Raw genomic sequence first — 20,894 nt, 5'->3', positions numbered from 1 at the left:
AATAGGGAAACCGTATTTCATGTGTGTTGATATAAGAAAAATCTTTAAAAATCTTCTTCTCATGAACCACTGTGCCAGGAAAGTTGAGATTCTCAAGGAAGCTTTATGATAATCTTCAGATTTACTTATTGAAAAATAACTAACACTTATAAGTTCATATTCAAATATAAATAAGCCTTTTCGTTTCCACAGAAACTAAACTGGAGGATCCAATTATTTTTCTTCAAGTTGTGGTGAATGGAAGAACGATGGAGGGTGTCAAATACCTTGTGCTCTTTTCTCCAAGATGGCAAATTAAAGAGACTTTAAACTTTTCACAATACTTCATTGCCATTTGCAGATTTACATAGTATCATGACAGGATGATCCAATTATTTTTCTATGAGTTATGGTGGATGCAAAAGGAACGGTGAATGTAAAACTATTTAATATTGTGAATGCTTCTCCTACAAATGGCTCATGGAATACTGCATAAATTTGAAACTTTTTATATACAATCATGATTATTCAACAAGGCATATTATTATGACATTGGTCATTAAATATTCCTGTACACACAAAGTGCAGTTCCTAATGTCTTTGTTACAGCTGTAAGTTTTCTCCAGTTATGCTGTGTATTAAGGGTATGAGACTTAACTTGGAGCATGTTCAATTTGTAAAGTTGGGAAGACATTTGTTTTTATTAAAAACACTCTAATTAATTACAGCATCGGTCTGTGAGCTTGTTGACATGTGTAATACCCAATTACCTGTCGTCATCTCTGTCTGTTACACTTTTAAATTCCAGAAACACTGGACTAAACTTGAATAAAATTTTTGGGTAAAGGGGATTTAAAAATTGTTAAAATGCTCCTTATACAATGGAAGATAACGCAAATCGGAGAAAATACAAAATAAAGTTAGTTAAATCATGAAATGGGGATACAGAGCGGAAAAAAAACCAAACAAAACATTTAATTTACATGGAAGCTTTCTGATATAGAGCACAATAAAGTTTGTGAAAATGATGGCCATAAAAGTGTGGTCACAATAGGGCAAACCATATATACATGTCTTTGAATAGAAAATAATCTTTAAAATTTAATTTTTGTATCAAGAACCACTGGGCCACAAAGTTTGAACTTGCATAGAAGATACCTGACATAATGCAAAATCACGTGTGTAACAGTCATGACACCTGGAGCTCAGATGCAGACATTATCAAAGAAACTGAAAACCTTTTTTCTTAAGAACCTTTGAGCCAGAAGTATTTCAATGTACCTGAACCTCCCCAACATAGTGCAGAATCAAGTTTCTTAAAATCTGACATGGCTCCTGAAAAGTTAATGGAATAACAATGGGAAATTCATTTTCCATGTGTTAAAGTGACTCAGGTGAGCGATGTGGCCCATGGGCCTCTTGTGTTACATTTGGTGCCGTTGACCACCCCTGGACTATTAGGTGAAAGTCCTGCCAGGGGAAAAGAATGTGATACAATCACATTGAATCCAGTTTATATTTGCTGCTTTGTTTCACAGGTATATAGTAAGATGTAACTTTCATCCCATGGCAGCCTCGGGGTCCACTGTTTGTGTAGGGGATGGCAATATGTACCTGTTTGGTGGCCATGCACGCTGTGGTAATGTGAATGAATTTTTCCAACTAAATCTGAACACTTTGGTGTGGAAAAGAATAGTTCCTCAAGACAAAACTGACAAACTGACACCCAGCCCCAGGGACAAAGCTGTGTCTTGGTATCATGAGAAAAAGTGAGTTAAGTAGAAGGATTATGTTGGTCAATATTCTTGCTATAAGTACAGCAATAAACACATTGATAATGGATAAAGATGCATGTGCAATCTTGTTATATCAAACTCAATGGGCAGTCTGAGAGAATAAACTTTGAGATATCCGATGGTTTAAGATTTTGGATTTTAAATACATAAATTAAAGAAAATGTAATTGGGACACTTTGGCATATCCGTGGTATTCGAGATATCAATGTTCAAGATACATGTACCAAAGTTTAACAGTTACTGTACTTCATTTGTGTAATACTGATGTCTTTTGATGTCACACATTCTCCCCAAATTGACCCAATTGAAAATTTTAAAACTTGAATTATTTTGTTTACTCTGTGTATGTTCTGTTTTTGGGTGTAGATTTTATACATTTGGAGGTTTTGGAGTGCCTTTACAGGGATACTTGGGAGAGAGCGAGTCTTTCTTTGAAGATGAAGTTCCAGAACGTGTAAGTATCAAATTGTCCCACACTTGAAATATTGTGAAACTGTTGAGATAGCTAGTTGCCTGTTGTCCAATCATTTTCTGTTTTGAATATAACTTTTATAAACTACTGATTTGTTCACATGAGCCGCAAGGCTAGAGTGGGATCAAAATAAAAGTGCAAAGTTTTGCATATGGATATAAAGGAAAATGCATTAAAAATCTTTCTTCTTGCAAACAACAAGAGTACAGTCTGTTAAATAACGAGAAGTTTAAGTAATAAGAAAAACGTTCTTAGAAAAATGCAGCGTTATAACAAAAATGGCGATGAATTGAGTGGTGATAATTCGAGAATTGAAGTTTCTTCATTCCGTGACACTGAAGCCAGAAAGGGTCACAATAGGGTTGTTAACATTTACAATTTTATATTACTTTATGAACATGTATATGATGAATAGATACTGTGAACCAACTTTTATTTGCAGCTACTTTATTTCGCAATTCACCTGTGGTGAACTTGTTCGCAGTGAGTAATGTTCACGATTGAGCCTTTTTCATTAGCATTGACAGACATTCAAGGACTGGTTCGCGACGAGAAATATTTGCGATGATGAGGTTCTCGCTAATCTCACAAAATTTTCTTGCATGCGAATAAAAATTGGTTTACATTCATTAACTGAATTAATATGACACTAGGTTGTCAGTGGAAATTGTGTAGAATATCTTTCCATTAGTAATTTAAATACATCTACTATACAGCTTGTGAAAATAATATGCAAGCATTTTAAGACATGTTCTTTGGTAGTCTATTTATAGCAGGTCTTAACTTATTGTTGGGCCACTATTAGTGTTCCAATAAAATCTCTTATGAGGAAGGTGGCTCATGGGAGTGCTGTGGCCCATGGGCCTCTTGTTAAAGAAACTTAATTAAAAGCATAAAAAATTCAGGTTTGAACAAATGAAGAGACATGTCCTTAATTTTCCAATGGCAGTCATTTATGGTTATGTATTGTGATAGTTATTTATAAATTAGTAAATATTGTATAATGCACATAATTTTTACTTTTTGTTAGAGAGGCTGGAACAATCAGTTGTGTGTTTTTGACTTCACCACAATGGAATGGAGCATTCCTGAAACCACAGTAAGAAATATACTTACACTGACACACAGAATACATTTATACCAGTTCCCCATGTAGGTACATGTAATTATGCTCCCTACTAACAAAGTTTGAGAGGAGGTACATCTCTCTGTCCAATATCTCACAAATATTTGTTCATGCAATAACATTGCAATGAAGAGACAGTCTTGGGCTTGGCACAAACATTGCTTAATTTAAACATGATGTGTCCTGAGTCCCTGTCCCACTGTGGAGACGATTAATTGTGCATGATGTTGTCTGCAACAAAATTGGTCTAAAATGACAAATTTCTTAGTATGAATTACGGATATATATCTATGGATGAATTATTGTATAAAATGACAGGATGGAGCTGTATGAACTTGCTCTCAACCTTCACAATTAAGGTTGGATACCATTAATTACCATACTGATACTTTTGAAACAATACGATGCTTTTTAACAATACCTATGATCAATGAATAACTGATTCATATAATATGGTATGAATAGATGACTGTACAACTCTGCAGTTTTTAACCTTTAATAAGAAACAAAGAGTTATTTACAAACAAATAACAACTTATTACAATCAGGCAGAAAAAATGAAATAACAATGTTCATAATAATTTAGCTTGGATTATTTTTATTTCAGCCCTATTAGTTGAAAAATATTGAGGGGGTTTCAAATATATTTTGGGTAGAATTGATTGAGAGAGTTTGCTTCTCTTGTTTTTTAATTCATCAAATTTCATTTGCTGTTGCATATATGGCAAAAAATCACATGTCCAGTCTGCATTTTTTTTAACCATGTGATTAGGTGAAAAAAATTAGCATTATATTTCTTTTTCCTTCCAAAAACCTTTTCTTTATTTTGAAATCAAATTAACTACCTGACAAATATGAAGGAAAATGTGTCAAAACGATATGATCTTGTTGGTTAACATTTCTGGTTACTGTAAAATCTTAACTATATGGTTGGACCTTCAATTTCCGAATTTCTATCTTTTGAACTCTCTAAGTTTTATCCAGGTCCCTTAAACTTCGAGTAATCGAGAGTGACCTGTAGTAGCTTTTTCTCCAATCCTGTCGTCTTCATAGCAGAAAAACTATCAAGATAATGATAATCTTTTTATGATGTCAGTGACATCACATTCAATGAATGTTTCATGGCCTTGACCAAGGATGTTTTGATTCAGATATCAATAATGATCTATCTTTCCTTACCTGATATCTCTTTAGCAGGTATGAGACTAAAGAGTGTTGTATTGTGTTCATAAAAATATAACCTTTAATCACAGACCTTGACCTATGAACCTTTTATTCAGAAATTAGCTGGATATTTCTGTTCCTACCTTTTAGTCATAAGTATGAGATCAATATTTGAAATGATATTTTAATATGGTGTCCACAATATTTTCTTAGATGTACACCCATACATGAGCAAATGCTTTAACATCAAACAGATATGATGCTAGCTGGTCTCCATTGTGTGGATGTGTGCACTCAACAGGTATTTTATTTTGATGACAGGGTTCCAAGCCCTCCGCCCGTGCAGCCCACACAGCAGTGAGATTCAACAATAAAGTGTACATCTTTGGAGGAAGGCATTTAAACTGTAGGCTTAATGATGTTCACTGTCTGGATTTGAACTCACTCTCATGGAGTGGAGGGTAAACACATTTAACTCATGTCATATTGAAGGACTTCAATTTATTGTCAATGATTGTCTTTGTTTGCCATTCATAAACTTCTGAACATTTATATAATCATGACTTGCTTAGTGTTTGGGAGAGCGTATTACTGTAAATGTATTGTATTTGGAGTGTACTATATTTACTGTAAATTCACTTTTGAAGTCACCCGAGTCACTCAGATGACCTATGCTATTTGTGTATGTCCCTCGTCATGCATCATTAGTGGGCTGTCGTGCAGCAGTCGTAATTGTTTATAAATATTGAACATTTTCAACTTCTTCTCTGGAATGGCAGAACCAATTTCAACCAAGTTTGGTATATAACATCTATGGGACAAGATGAAGAAATTCTATGAATTTCATGGACCCTCCCTACCTTCCTGGGGTCTGAAGGGTGTGGTCAAAACCATCAAAATTAATGTAATCTTCAAAAATCTTCTTTATTCCTGGATCCACATCAAGGAGTCAAACATCTAGCATAATTATAATAATTAAGCTATGAGCCTTTTACCAAAACTGAAATTCATTACCCCTGGGTTCAGGGTTCATGCCCCAGGGTGGAGCTAAGATTATCATAAATTGAAAATGCATTAATATCTATTGATGAATAATCTATTGATGTGTTGTATTATGGTACAGGCTTTCCATCCATCCATCTGTCCATATGTTAGATTTTTCATGTCTGGGTCATATCAGGTAGGTAGGGGTGTAGATGTGTTGTGAACCAAGAATAGTTCACTGCAGTCTCTTGCTGGAATTTTATGGCTCAAATTGTGTCCAGATCATATCTTGTACATTATGAGGCCTAGAACCATCAAACGTGGTTAGTTGATGCACATCTTGGGGGCTAGGGGTGGATGGGTGGAGTGTGTGTGTCATGAACCAGAAGTAGGTCACAGTGGCCATATTTTGGAATTTCATGGTTATGCATAATAGTATACAAATTGTGTCCAATTGATATCCTTCATATTGTGAGACCAAGTAGTACTATCGAACCTAGTCAGCTGATGCATCTTTGGGGGGAAATTGTGTCTTGACCTAAATATAGGCTACATGTAGTTGCAGATGGATGTATCATGAACCTCAGCAGTTCATTTTATTGTACTTTCAGTTTGTGTATTAATGGTTGTACTTTCAGTTTGTGTATTAATGGTTGTACTTTCAGTTTGTGTATTAATGGCCCAGAACCGGAGGGTAGGTCCTGGCACACTGCATCAGCCCTGTCTCACAATAGAATGTTTGTATATGGAGGTTTCACCACCAGCTGCCATCCCCTTAGTAAGTACTAGTCAGTATGCTGTAGACAGGCATGATGGTCTATAGCTATCAGTTTAATTATGTTTTGCAAGATCTGAATGTTGGATGTACAGAGGTACAACTTTATATTACATGTAAGCCTACACAACATATCTTTGTCCCAAAACTCTGTGACTTTTGGACAAAACAAAATAAATTCAAAATTACTTAGCCATAGTGCACACATATAGAATTTTAACCAATGAACCTATGAATTTACAGTTTAGCTTGATGGACCACTGTAAATTAAGCCTGCCTTTAATGAACCATACCATAAATGTAACATGGCAAACACAAGATGATATTTTTAGTCCAAACAATTGCATAAGTTGCTCCATTTTGGTGGTCAAATGACAAAAAGAAAGCAATTCACATCTCAAATTATTTTTGCAGGCTGAGGGTTACAATAAAGAATGACCAGTGCATTGTAACCCTTGGCTAGCGAAGATAATCTTGTATATACTTAAGAAAATTAAAGATGGTGAAAACCTTGCTTTTGTTGTTTATGTATCCAATGATGACTCCTATAATGTTTATATTCAGTTATATAATTTTTTGTAGGTGATTCTTGGCTTTTGGACACCAACAATCTTCAATGGACTCAACTGACACATTTTCCCAACAATTGGTGTCGTCTATGGCACACTGCATGTGTTACAGGGGATCAAGATGTCCTGATATATGGTGGCTGTGAAAAGAATATATTGGATTATGACAATATAAGTGTACGTAGCCTGTTTTTAGCTCACCTAAAGGCTCAAGTCTGTTGGCATTGTCGTCAGTGTTGTAAACTTTTCACAATTTCATCTTCTTCTCCAGATCGAACCACTGGGCCAATTTCAACCAAACTTGGCACAGATTATCCTTGGGTAAAGGGGATTCAAGTTCATTGAAATGAAGGATTGTTTCCCCTTTCAAGAGGAGATAATCAAGAAAGGGCAAAAGTAGGGTGGGGTCATTAAAAAATTTCCTTCCCATAAACCACTGGGCCACAAAAGATTAAACTCATGTTGAAGCTTCCTGACATAATGGATATTCAAGTTTGTCCAAATCATGGCCCCAGTAGGAGGGCTACAATAGGAGATGAAAGATTTACATGAGGTTAAATAGGAAAAATCCTCCTCTCAAGAACAGGTTGTACTGATTCAAGTTCAAGTCATGGTCTTTGGAGGTAGAATAGGGCCACAATAGGGGAATAAAGTTTTATGTGGAAAATTTGTATTGGGGAAAACTTGAAAAATCTTTTAAGCAGCAGGGCCATGATTAGTCATATATCTACAAGCATTATTAAGAAGTGCAGGTTCAAATTTGTTCAATTGTTGGGCCTTGGGGATAAATTAAGGCTACAATAAGGGATCAAAGATTTACATTAGAATATTTAGTCCTTTAAAAGTCTTCTCATGAACTGCTAGGCTTTGGTTAGTCATGTTGATAGGCAACATCGTTTGGTTATGCAAATTCCAGTCTATTGAACGGTAGAGTGTGGCCAAAATTTAGGGGTATAGTACATGTATTCCCATTTGATAGGACAGTTTTAGCTTTTTCTGGGATACTGTACACTATGAGATCTGTATCTTGTATGTAATTTATTTAAATTTCATAAGTTTTGTGATCAAATCAAGTTATTGTCTTCCATTTTTATATGCCCGTCATCAGACAGATACAGATATTGCCCAGAAATCATAAGCTTCCTCTCGGAGGAATACAAGCTCATTGCATTTCAGCTTGATTGGTGCACCATGACCTACTTTAGGGCTAAAAGTAGGTCAAAGAGTTTCACACATTTTTAGGTTACCTGAATAAACTCGTTACAATTGCAATTCGTTGTTGTCCGTCGTTGTGTGTTAACAATTGAACATTTTTAACTTCTTGATAATTACTATTCCAATGGGATACATTGTTCATGGTGCAGCATGAGTTACTTCCCCCTGAATACAGGGGGCGCACAACACGATGGGGTCCTCAAGTGATTTCGTCATTATAAGGAATAGAGAGAATGTAAAATTTCTTATTGTAATTAAGTGCCACTTAATTAATTTTTGTAGAAATTAAGTGCAATTACTGACAAATGATATGACTGTACAAAATTCTTAGTCATTTATTACATTTACGTGTCTGGTATACAATTTTTTGCAGTCCACGGTATCTCAGTTTAGATCAGAATAATAAGAATGAGCAATTCTTTATTATTACTTTTTATCTTATTATTGACGACCAAAAAAAGTACAATGAATATGCCAGAAATTACACGTGCAACCAACGCATGCAATCATTAACTTTTGATCCTTTCACACTGTGGACAAAATATTTACAGTACATCAGATGCCAATGAACGGAACATGTTTTTTGTTTAAAGTATATCGAATCAGTATCTCTAATGTAATTTTTCTGTTGAAATATGTTTTCTAACGTGCGCGAGTGATTCACTCCGCTTTTAAAAATTAATGTTTGTGTAAATCAACTTAACCAAAAGTACACAAACAAAAATCATCAAGCACGTCACAATTAAGGGGGGGGGGGCTGCCCTATTTTTCCAACAACGTAGTATTTCTGTTATCATTACATGCTAAGTTGTTTATTTTAACAAGGACAGTTTTATCTATAGGTTGTTCCCTTTTCTATATAGTAGTATTAAATTATATTGGGACTATGAAATCCAAGTTAAGGAAACTCATTAAATGAATTTCAGGACCCCCCCCCCCCCCCCCCCCCCCGATTTAGGATTTGGGGGGTTTTGGTTTTGTTATATTTGTTTGTTTGTTTTTGCTTTTCAAGAATTTTCAGACAATAATTGTGAAGTCATCTTCTCCTTGCCTTCCCCCCCCTTTTTTTTAATACACAATGTTACATACCTGATTATATTTAGATATTATCATATGGTTTCATCGTGATTTTGTTCCCAGGTGTTCGTTACTTATTATTAATTTTTATTTTACAGATTACTCATGAAAGTTGTGGTATTGATAGACTGGTCAGAATTAAGCACCAAATACTGGATATGTCTATACCCCCCCTTTTTCATATCCCTTCAATTTAACGAGATGTATATTCTAAAAAGTGTTCTTTGTAAAATCAAATAAAGTAAACTTTGTTATTGTAAGAGATATGGTACAATATGTTAAAACTCAGCCCATAATAAATATTTTGATACCGTAAGCTTTACAATACCCTATTTGTTGCTAACTATTTTATCTAAAGCTTAGGACCCAATCGGTAAGCGTGCCCCTACTTCCGGTGTAAGGACAGTAACTGCAAAAATGAAGGCCATTCTTTTCAAATCTGGTATGAAACAACTTTGGGACAAAGGGAACATGAATTGTAAATTTCCGGACCCCTGGACCCCTTGGATCCTGGGGGTAGGGCAAAAACTGCCCAAAATTGACCAATTTTCAAAAATCTTCTCGACTGAAAAAGTTTAAGAAAAACTAAATGCATAGTGATGTAGATCAGGAAGGCTTTTACCAAAATTGTAAATTTCATGATCCCCGGGGTAGGGGTTCTGACCCCAGGGTGGGGCAAAACTTACTATATAATGTTTATGTGTAAAACACTTAAATAACATCTTCTTTAGTGTTATTGATACTAAACTGAAACTTAATGGATATTTAGAAAGAGCAGGTAGTCCTTTACCAAAATTGTAAATTTGATGATCCTCCCGGGGTAGGGGTTCTGACCCCAGGGTGGGGCTAAACTCAGTATATATAAGATTTATGTGTAAGTTTGCTGATACTGTATGAAATCTAAATGCATACTTAGGAAGAGCAAGAAAGGATGTACAAAAAATGGTGAATTTCACAACCCAGGGTTTTGACTCTATGATAGGTCCAAATTAGCTGTGTGTTTTAATGTTGATACACCTATTATAATATGTGAAACCTTTCATCAGTGTATTCACTGATGAGGACATTGAAGTTTTAAGATCACATCTTGTTTTATACTGTTGCTGAACATTAGAATTTAGCTTAGATATTCAGAACAGGAATTTTTTTCTACCAATAGATTTCATAGCCCTTGGGAGTAGTGATACTTTTTCACTAGTACTTAGGTGACTGATAAGGCATGTGGGCCTTTTGTTATTTTTCGTTATGGATACAGGTATTGCCCTGAAATGCAGTCAGGGTATTGGTGCACCATGACCTACTTTAGGGCTAAAAGTAGGTCAAATAGTTAGTTTCCTGGACTTTTTCTGATTATGGATACAGGTATTGCCCTGAAATGCAGTCAGGTTATTGGTGCACCATGACCTACTTTAGGGCTAAAAATAGGTCAAATAGTTAGTTTTCTGGACTTTTCTCATTATGGATACAGATATTGCACTGAAATGTTTTCATCATTGTCTGACGGGCATGATTATGATATACCATTTGTGATACTCCTGTTTAATCTCTGTGTCTAGATGACCATTTGATTATGGCCAAATTTGTATTGCATGTCAAGTTAGACATTTTCTGGCTAATATATAGTTATAAGATAAGCGTGAAATATAGCCAATAAACTAAGCACGAAAGTGCAAATTAAGTAAACATTGAATATTTGATTACTAGAAACTTGTATTATAAATGCATGAGTATTCAATTTAAGTCAGTAATCCACTGGTTTATGATTATAAACAATCTTTGAACATCAGTAATACATATATGTATTTTAGCTCACCTGAGCTGAAAGCTCAAGTGAACTTTTCTGATCGCCTGTTGTCCATCTGTCCATCCGTCTGCCTGTAAACTTTTTACATTTTTACTTCTTCAAAGGGGAGATAATCACAAAAATAGGGTGGGATCATTTAAATATCTACTTCTCAAGAACCACTGGCCGGAAAAGCTGAAATTTACATGAAAGCTGTCTGAAATAGCGCAGATTTAAGTTTGTTAAAATCATGACAATAGGGAAGTTTTACATACAAATATGTATAGAATATCTTTAAAAATCTTCTCAAGAACCATTAGGCCAGAGAACTTTACATTTACACGAAAGCTTCCTGAGATAGTGCAGATTCAAGTTTCATGGCCCCCGACAATAGGTTTGGGTCACAATAGGGATCAAAGTTTTACATGCAAATATATAGGGGAAATTTTTAAGGGTGACGGACCTAATTAGTTTCCACTATAGAGATTTTATTCAAATTTTGATATAAGATAAAGCATGCGTTATTGAATTAAAATCAATGAGAAAGACAAAATTAATGAAAATGGTGTTTGATTTTTAGTGGGGGGCATTTCAAAAGTTGGCTATGAAGTAGTTGTAATTGCAAAGGAAATATAGGGAAATTTCCAATGTGCAAATGTCAGTTAAAATTTTAAAAAATCTACAATAGAGTTTTAATTAAAATTAAAGAATGATTTTAAAATGATAATAAGCTTACTAATCATAAGAATAAGATATGGGTCATCGGCAAATTTTTTTCAGGGGAGCATGTCAAAGGATGATTTTTGGCCAGTTTTCAAGGAAAATGTCATTAAAGAAGAAATGGATAAGTTTTCTACGTGTATAGTTTCATACTTTTCCTTTATACTAAATAATTACATGTATATGGATTAGGAAGAAGTTTATCAATCATATTATTATATATTTATATTACAAATCGCATTTTCCTCTATGAACCAACCAATTTCAGCGCGCGACACAATCCGTTCATATTGACTATGAACGGATTATGAACTAGCTTAAAGCACGCGACTGAGGGAGCGTAATGATTTGGAAAAAAATAGAAAATCTGTTACAAAGATCTCGCAAGTCACATCTTTGGATTAAGATTGTAAACTTACGTGGATTATCATCCCAATCTTGCAGTCTCCTACCTCCAAAATACAGTGCACCTTGCAATATTGATAAAAGACAGAGTGAGACGAAATGTGACGTCATGTCTATGTGTTGACATACGTCACAATAACTACTGTGACAGAGGCTATAGGAGTTTGTTTTATGCAACAAAATAGAAGCAATGTAAACAAACGGTGTTTTAGTAAATGAATATAAATATAAGAAATGAACATCACTTTTGAGCTGTTCATAGTCAATATGAACGGATTTGGATTTGAGGCAAATTCTCAGTGAATTGCTAACGCGATTCACAGAATTTGCCTCAAATCCAAATCCGTTCATACTGACCATGAACAGCTCAAAAGTGATGTTCATTTCTTAAATAAACACTGAGTCATTGCATAATATTCTGGGAGTGTGTCAAAATATGCAATGTAGGAACTCCCACAAATTCAATAATTCCGATATAGAGTTCAGTATGCAGTTTAAGACAACGGATTTGTTTGTAATGTGCACATTTTCTTTTCATTTTCATAATCTTTAAACTTGCTAAAAAAAAATTCAAATGCATATTTTGTATTGATAAGAGACCAAGTACAACTTATTTGACAGTTTCAAGATAGGATTTACCATGTACTTCAAATGTCATTCTTCATTTGTAACATTTTTCTGATGAACACTCTCAGAAACAAAATGGAATTTTATTCCCTAAACTTTCATGAGTTAAGAGTAGCATAAATTTATTTCAATATAGGAATTCTGACATTTCTTGTACTTGTATTGAATGTAAATGCATATACATGTTTATGTAATACTTGGTACATGTGTATTGGCAATTGCAATCTCAGACACGAGTAACTAAAACATTATTATACCTCAGTGTATTTTTCTCTATATCAAAAGATGACTATAAGCGGACTATTTTCGCTAAAATATATGTATCGAACTCTGTGATATCATAAATATATATCTATATTTATGGTATCACAGAGTTTGGGCCCAAAATGGGCTTAGCCCTATGCACAACGCTTCTGGTGCATGCCGTAAATCATTAATTATTATAGAGAAATACAATAATTGATATTGATAAGAATATTCATGATATAAGCTATATTCAGAGGTAAATTTTAATATTAAAAGAGTCTAGATTTTTTTTCTTCGTTGTACATACCTATGACGGTTTGATTCATAGCATATGCGCGGGAGGTTGTCAAAACACAGACAATCACGGAATCACAGAAAATACACACAAAACACAGAAGAATTACGGATTCACGGATACCAAAGTTACAGAAATTCTCTGAAATGATTTTATTGAAGAATTCATATGAAATATGAATCAAAATAAGATGTATTCCTTGTATAATGAGCAAAATACAGTTTCAAGTTCAGTCTGTAAATTTCGCATGTTTATATTGCGATGAAACATTTACAGTGATGTCACAATGCACAGAGAATCTAAATGGCGATGTGCGTGGCTTTATATACAGAAGCGCAAAATTTCGAATTGGGTCTGTTGTCCTTAAATATGGGCCCAGGTGAGCGATGTGGCCCATGGGACTCTTGTTGAAATATATCAAATGAAGTTGTAGAAAATGAATCTTTTGTTTTAAATTTCGAAATTATGAGTAAATGAGGGGAAAAAATATTTCACAGATGTTAATTGTTAATGAGAAATGAAATACCTGCACTGTTTATATTCATACCAGCATATTCCTATTACAGGAAATTAAGAATGACATTTTAGAATTCCAGTTCGAGCCATACACATTGAAAAAGTAAGTGCCTAAACTTGAGACTGAAGACAGTACATCTAGAAATGGTTTTTGATATACTTGGTAAACAAGTAAACTTTAGTGGATGTAGTGGTTCATATTAAGGAGGTATGCTACACCAGAGAAATTTGATATGGATGAAAAGTGGAGGGTATGTACAACAATATTTTGAAATTGAAGACTTTCAAATTTACTTTATTTAGTCAAAAAATGCAGTTTTAGAAGAAAGCGATCTGAAAAAAATTAAAAACCCCTGCTGGACTTGAACCCACAATCTACAGTTCAGCAGTCGACATGTTAACCTACTAAGCTACTCAGCTAGGCGATGATTTTTTAAATGAATATATAAATATTGCTGATATTTATATTTTCATCCATGTTTTGAAAGGAAGTCAGCCATTATGACGATGTAGAGTACCTCCTTAATCAGAAGATCTGAATCAGAAGACTTTCAAGAGCTATGCTTTTGTATTTTACCTAGCTTTACATATAAGATACTTTAAATCTTATTTTCAGGCTCTGCATAGAATGTGTTTACAGATATCGCATTAGATTAGGAAGCCAGTGGGATTCACTACCCCGTCCAATTTCTGATTGGCTACACAAGAAAGAGGCTCTGGACATTCAGTTGCTGATGTCAACAGATTCTGACTTTGACAGTGATTGGTTAGACTCTCATGTGACTTGGACTTAGTATATAGAATTAATTCGATCATTATGTGCAGCTCAGACAGTTTTCTCTGCTCTTTGTCAATAATACTTATAAGATTGTAGAAATACACATGTAGTTAAAACTCCATTATCGTATTTGATGATTAATTTTAAATTGATTTTATTCTGTAAATTAAACTGCATTTCAGTCTAACCAAATTATGAAATGAGTTTTATAAATTTCTTATACATGTGCATATAACAATTTATCTGTATAAATTTTACATAATAGTTTAATGAATTTGTAAATCATTTATTCTTTTTAATATAAAATGCATGTAATATTTCTTATACAAAATCAAAATTTAAACCTGTATTTATACTAATGCCTCGTTCACACGGATGTGCATTAAATTTTACTTCGCATCAAATTTGATGCGAAGTAAAATAATGCGCATTAAATTAATTCGAATTAAATAGCGTTCACACGGTGGTAATATTTAATGCGAAGTAAACTAATGCGCATTAAATTCGTATGCATTAAAGGGAGCGCGAAATAAATTAAAGAATAGACTATGTTATTGAAAATTATTTTTATAGATATTTTAATGAATATTGTGTAGATACAGAATTCATTGTTCAAAACGCTATATACATGTAGTATACTACATGTTTACAATTTACAAGCTGATCTACAGATAAGGAGTTTTGTCGTGTTTATTAATATGTTCCCAAGAAATTACTTGTTATTTCCTCTGATGACCAGCATCCAATCTAGACAGTATATTGTTTCTTCATGGGCCCAATTTTTAAACTTCGGAACGTCTTTTTCACCATTCCGCTGACTACTGTTGTGACGTAATTTTTAATTACTAATACGTATTATAAGTCTACTATGACGTCATATGGTATAAAAATTTTACAATGAGCAGCATATTTGTTTTAAAAAAAAAAGTAAAAAAGAATATCATATTATCATTATTTTAAAACATTTTTGTCATATTTTAAAACAATTCCTTCCACAGTATTACTCAGTATGCCTATGCAGAGCACATATTTACGTCTGACATTATCTAATGACATGCTGTACGTTTGTACACGTTTTTAGTGATTATTATCATTTTGCTTCGTTTTTCGTACAAAACTAACATTAATATATATAGCTGACCACGGGTATGATGCATGTGACCCAAATTTGCCATTACGCATACGTCTACATTTAATTCGAATTAGCTTTGCTTAGCGTTCACACGGAACTAATGTGAAGTCAATTTAATTCGCATTAAATCGCGACGTCAATTTTAATTCGAAGTAAACTAATGCGCATTAAAATCTCTGTGTGAACGCGGTTCAGATTTAATTTGCATTAACTTACGTTTAATGCGAATTAAATTCTTCCTGTGAACGAGGCATAACTTTGCAATCCTATGCAGCTGCAATATTATGATTATTAGTCCTCTACTGGCAGAGCTGAAGGGGACTACTAGTTTGCACTCCACCCATCCATCAGTCCTTCTGTCCATCCATCAGTCCTTCAGTCCATCCATCAGTCCTTCTGTCCATCCATCAGTCCTTCTGTCCATCTGTCACAACTTAGTTTTCTGTATTTTTTTCGTCATGCTCTGATGAAGGAAGCTGGGTATGTGGTTTACCGCTGTATGTTTCATGGAGTGCCAAACGAACATAACATAAAATTATCGAAGATTTCTTTAATTATTTGAAGATGGGGATAAACTGAATTATAGTGTGCATTAATTGAAAATTAGAATTAAATGTTAGATCTGCTCACATACATAAAGTTATGAATGCAATTATACCAGCAGATCTAACATCTAATTTTAATCTGTCATTTTCTACAATCAATAGGTGTATCAAAACCATTTTGGGATTGATATTCAGTACAGATTTTGTACCACTTTTTCTGTACAGATTTTTCACTCAAATCATGCATTTTTAAAGCCATTGTACAGATTTGCAGTCGAAAAATTAGCACATGTATATGTCAATGTCTTATGAGTCTGAAATTTTATATTTGGTTATAGAGTGAGTAAATACATGTTCCACTTTTGTTACAGTTGAATTAATCTAGCAAAATTTTTAAATCTTGGTCTCCTAGTTGATTGAATTAATTCTTGTACTCTATCTAGTTTTCTCACAGTATATTTTATTGTGCGAGATGAATATATATTAGGGCATACCAATTTGTAATTGAGTTTGTCGGATTCACCACAAATCAAAATTATTATATTTCATATATGTCATGGTTTTGAAAATAATATCCACCTGATTGATAAAAATTATCCTATTAAAATATTTTACAACTTTTTCTTGACGGAACTGTGGGTAGAAAATGCCGATCTTTATATGCTTGATTGTTCAGAATATTGGAGGTGAGGCTGTTCCTAACAGAGGAAAACTGAGAATATAAAAGAAGAGTTGTTTGATGTGATGATAAAAACCTCTTCATTTGCAGATGATCATTGGCATGTTTTGAATATTAAAATTCAAGAAAATGCAAAAAGTCATACAATTAAAATCTCAAGACAGGACATGGTTCCTGGCAATACATATAGAGTTATAATGTCTCCCCTCTTTCAGGGGGAGACATTGTTTTTGTACTTTCCCTCTCTCCATCTATCTGTCACAAAATCTTGTGAACACTTCTCCTCCTATATGGCTTGTTGGAGAGACTAGAAACTTTGTATAATGCTTCATTGCTATTTGTAGATGTGCATATTTGTAGGACAGGAGGATCCAATTTTTTTCCTAAAAGTTATAGTGTATCTAAGAGGGGTGGAGGATGTTAAAATAGCTTGTGAACACTTCTCCTATATGGCTTATCTGATAGATTTTGAACTCTGTACAATTGCTTCATTGCCATTTGTAGATGTGCATATTTTTAGGACAGGAGGATCCAATTAATTTCCTAAAAGTTATAGTGGATCTAATAGGGGTGGAGGATGCAAAAAAGCTTGTAAACACTTCTCCTCCTATATTTCTTATCTGATAGATTTGAAACTTTGTACAATGCTTCATTGTCATTTGTAGATGTGCATATTTGTGGGACGGCAGGATCCAGTTGTTTTCCTAAAAGTCATAGGGACCTAAGAGGGATGGAGGATATTAAAATAACTTGTGAACGCTTCTTCTGCTATATGGCTTTTCAGACAAGACTTGAAATTTTGTATAATACTTCAATGCCATTTGCAGATGTGCATATTGTAGGGACAGGAGGATCCAATTGTTTTCCTTAAAGTTATAGTGGAGCTGAGGGGTGTAGGGTGTAAAATAGTAATATTTGTGAACACTTCTCCTACGTGGCTTGTTGGAGTTCATAATGGCTATGTTCCTGCTCGTGCTTTCTCCTCCATTTCATGCAGCACATAAGGGGAGGAGGTTTCATTTGGAGCACTTCCAATTTGGGGAGCTGGGGAGACATTTGTTTTTCATGAAAACAAGCTAGTCTATATTTCTTTTTTTATTATTATTTAGTTTTATAATGTATAAACTGTTAACATAAGATTATATTCACTCATAATATTACATAAATAAATTGACTTAAGTTAATACGCCGGTTTCGAGATACGTCCGAGTTATTTCCCTTTGGAGAACTCTCGTACATAGAAAGGCGCGAAAGAATTTGTTTACAAGCGGGAGTGGGACAGATATTCATCACAGCGTAAGTGAATGTACTCAGTAAGTTTCTCATACGCTGTTTGATAACCCGAATTCGACTGATACACAAACTAAGTAAGTGATAAGTATTTAGGGAGTAATTAGATACATAGAATTCTTATCCTATCACGTTATTTCGATGGTCATAAGTACAATATCCAAGATATTTCTTGCAAATATGACATTGTTTGTATGTTTCCACTTCGGTAAAACATTTCTTTAGATAGTATTTAGTATTTCCCACATTTACATATTAAAAGAGAAGCCGCTTTTAATACATTTCATCGTCTTCCTCGTTGGCTGTATATCCACTCTGTCCCACTTAGGCATTCAAAGTTCCACTAAATGCACCTCCTATACAGAAGAGTTCGTATCTCGAAACTGGCGTATTGGGACCACACACAGAATATTACACAAACGACTTAGACTTGGGACAGGTAAGGAACATTTATTGCTATGCAATACTTACAGAGTGCTTGTTAATGTGATTGGTGGGCCCAGCAGAATTCTTTAAGAGCTCGCATACACTCCTTCCTCTTATGTTTAAGTAATGTACGTGTAACGGTAGATAAAATCCAACAGATTTCTGGATCTATCTACATAGTTGTTGCTTTACATATTAAGTCAATACCTGCATGTTGTCATAATGTAATTTCATGCTAGATTTTCAATAATTGTAATTAATTTTTTATGTGATAAATTGAATGATTTGTTGAAACATAAATGCCCAAGTCAAATGTAAATGTTCACTCCACCCCACCCCACCCCACCCCAAATTTTACAAGCAATAAAAAACATTTTAAAAACACTACCTCTTATTCTTGTCAGCGTGTTACAACTTTGTTAGTAAACTCAGGTGACCTATTGCTGTCTGTCTTCGTGCATTAATCATTGAACATTTTTAACTTCTTCTTCATAACTACTATTCCAATTCTTTTCAAATTTGGTATGAAGCATCTTTGGGACAAGGGATACCTAGATTTTAAATTTCAGGACTCCCAGCACCCTAGGAGCGTAGCAAAAAACTGCCCAAAATTGACCAATTTTCTAAAATCTTCTTCTCAAGAAACCCACACCTGTAAGAAAAACTAAATGTACAGTGATGTAGAGCAGGAAGGCCTCTACCAAAATTATAAATTTCATGATCCCTGGGGTAGGGCTTCTGTCACCCTAGGGTGGGGCCAAACTTGGTATATAGTGCTTATGTGTAAAACACTTTTAACATCTTCTTTAGTGCTATTGATACTAAATTGAAACTTCATGGATATTTAGAAAGAGCAGGTAGTCCTTTACAAATTTTTTTAATTTGATGATCCCAGGGGTAGGGGTTTTGGTATATGGGTGGGAACAAAATGATCAGTTATTAATGTTTGAACAAAGGACATGTTTAACTTCTTGATAACTATCATTCCAATTCTTTTCAAATTTAATATGAAGCATCTTTGGAACAAGGGGGATATAAATTGTAAATTTAAGGATTCCTGCACCCCTGGGGCCTTAGGGGCAGGGCAAAAACTGTCCAAAATTGACCAATTTTCAAAACTCTTCTTCTCGAGAACTGCACGTGTAAGAAAAACTTAATGCATAGTGATTTAGAGCAGGAAGGCCTCTACCAAAATTGTATATTTCATGATCCCCAGGGTAAGGGTTCTGGCCCCAGGGTGAAGCCAAACTTACTATATTTAAATGTTAATACACCAGGTCTATTATATGTAAAGCCTTTCATCAGTGATTGCACTTTTGAGGGCAGTGAAGTTTTAAGAACACATCTTGTTTTATACCATTGCTGAACATTAAAATTTAGCTTAGATATTCTGAACAGGAAAGTTTTCCTAGATTTTATAGCCCTTGGGAGTGGTGATACTTTTTCACTAGTACTCGGGTGACCGATAAGGCCTGTGGGCCTTTTGTTTATGGTCTCATGCTATTTTAGGGGTGGGGGTGGGTGAGGGGTACTCCAGCCAGCTAGCGATGCAGCGGCAACACTCTTATTCTATGTTATCATGTTTACATATTTTTTGTTTTTATTTTCATTGCATTTTATTTTTATCATATATAATTTTATTTACAGTGTATATATTTTTGTTACTGCATATAGCGAGGTATATATGGAGAATAGGGATGTTCACCGAGACTGTTACTGCTGGTTCTGTTGTGGTGACCAGGTTGTTGTATGTAGAACTGGCTTTTTAATGTCATGATATTGATGTAGTGCTGTTTTGTTCTGTTGTCTTTGATGTTAAAATGTGAGAGATGACATGAAATAATTAGATTTACTTCACTCATTTTTTTCCCCTTTTAAATTAATGTTTGGAAAGAGAATTGGCTATTATTAGTATATGCCATTTCCAATCATATTTTTTAACTCATCTGTACAGGATTACAGATGAGGTCTTGAAATTAATTCATTGATGGTTTTAAGTGATTTGGAAATCTGGAATAGAGGTTGACCTTCCAGCTCTTACTTTATGAATTACGTTTTCTGTAGCCCATCTTTAGATGGGGCGTGTTTTGGTACAGCGATGTCTGTACTGCCACCCATCTGTCTGTTTAGGGTTTTCTGTTTTTCTGTCACATTTAAACTTGCTGTGTTGCTCCTTTGTTGGTCATTCTAGATCATGTTTGAATTTTGATCCATTTCGACCTCCCATGCAGGAATGTTGCCCCTTTATTATACCCCCCGCAACAAGTTGTGGGGGGGGGGGGGTATACTGGAATC

The 20,894-nt window shown here is 34.4% G+C and overlaps 1 protein-coding gene across 8 annotated transcripts in view; it reads left to right on the top strand.

Moving 5' to 3' along the window:
* LOC125650329 (kelch domain-containing protein 2-like) overlaps positions 1–18,983 on the top strand; it is a 28,128-nt gene extending 9,145 nt beyond the window's left edge. For 2 of the 8 annotated variants that reach the window (XM_048878512.2, XM_056164950.1), the window contains 8 exons: positions 1,518–1,748; positions 2,142–2,229; positions 3,278–3,346; positions 4,859–4,998; positions 6,187–6,299; positions 6,879–7,042; positions 13,800–13,852; positions 14,366–18,983. In XM_048878512.2, the coding sequence (XP_048734469.1) occupies positions 1,518–1,748; positions 2,142–2,229; positions 3,278–3,346; positions 4,859–4,998; positions 6,187–6,299; positions 6,879–7,042; positions 13,800–13,852; positions 14,366–14,543 (1,036 nt within the window). In that variant the 3' untranslated portion in view covers positions 14,544–18,983. Of the gene's footprint in view, positions 1–192; positions 410–1,517; positions 1,749–2,141; positions 2,230–3,277; positions 3,347–4,858; positions 4,999–6,186; positions 6,300–6,878; positions 7,043–7,136; positions 7,187–13,799; positions 13,853–14,365 lie in introns of all 8 variants that reach the window. The other 6 variants (XM_048878513.2, XM_056164953.1, XM_056164951.1 and 3 more) reach the window with 4 other exon arrangements.
* The last annotated feature ends 1,911 nt before the right edge of the window (positions 18,984–20,894 follow it).

Source organism: Ostrea edulis, chromosome 5 (assembly GCF_947568905.1).
Source record: "Ostrea edulis chromosome 5, xbOstEdul1.1, whole genome shotgun sequence".
In the NCBI taxonomy this organism is placed as follows: Eukaryota; Metazoa; Mollusca; class Bivalvia; order Ostreida; family Ostreidae; genus Ostrea; species Ostrea edulis.
Note: the sequence above shows the minus strand (reverse complement) of the source record. Positions and strands in the feature narration are given on the sequence as shown.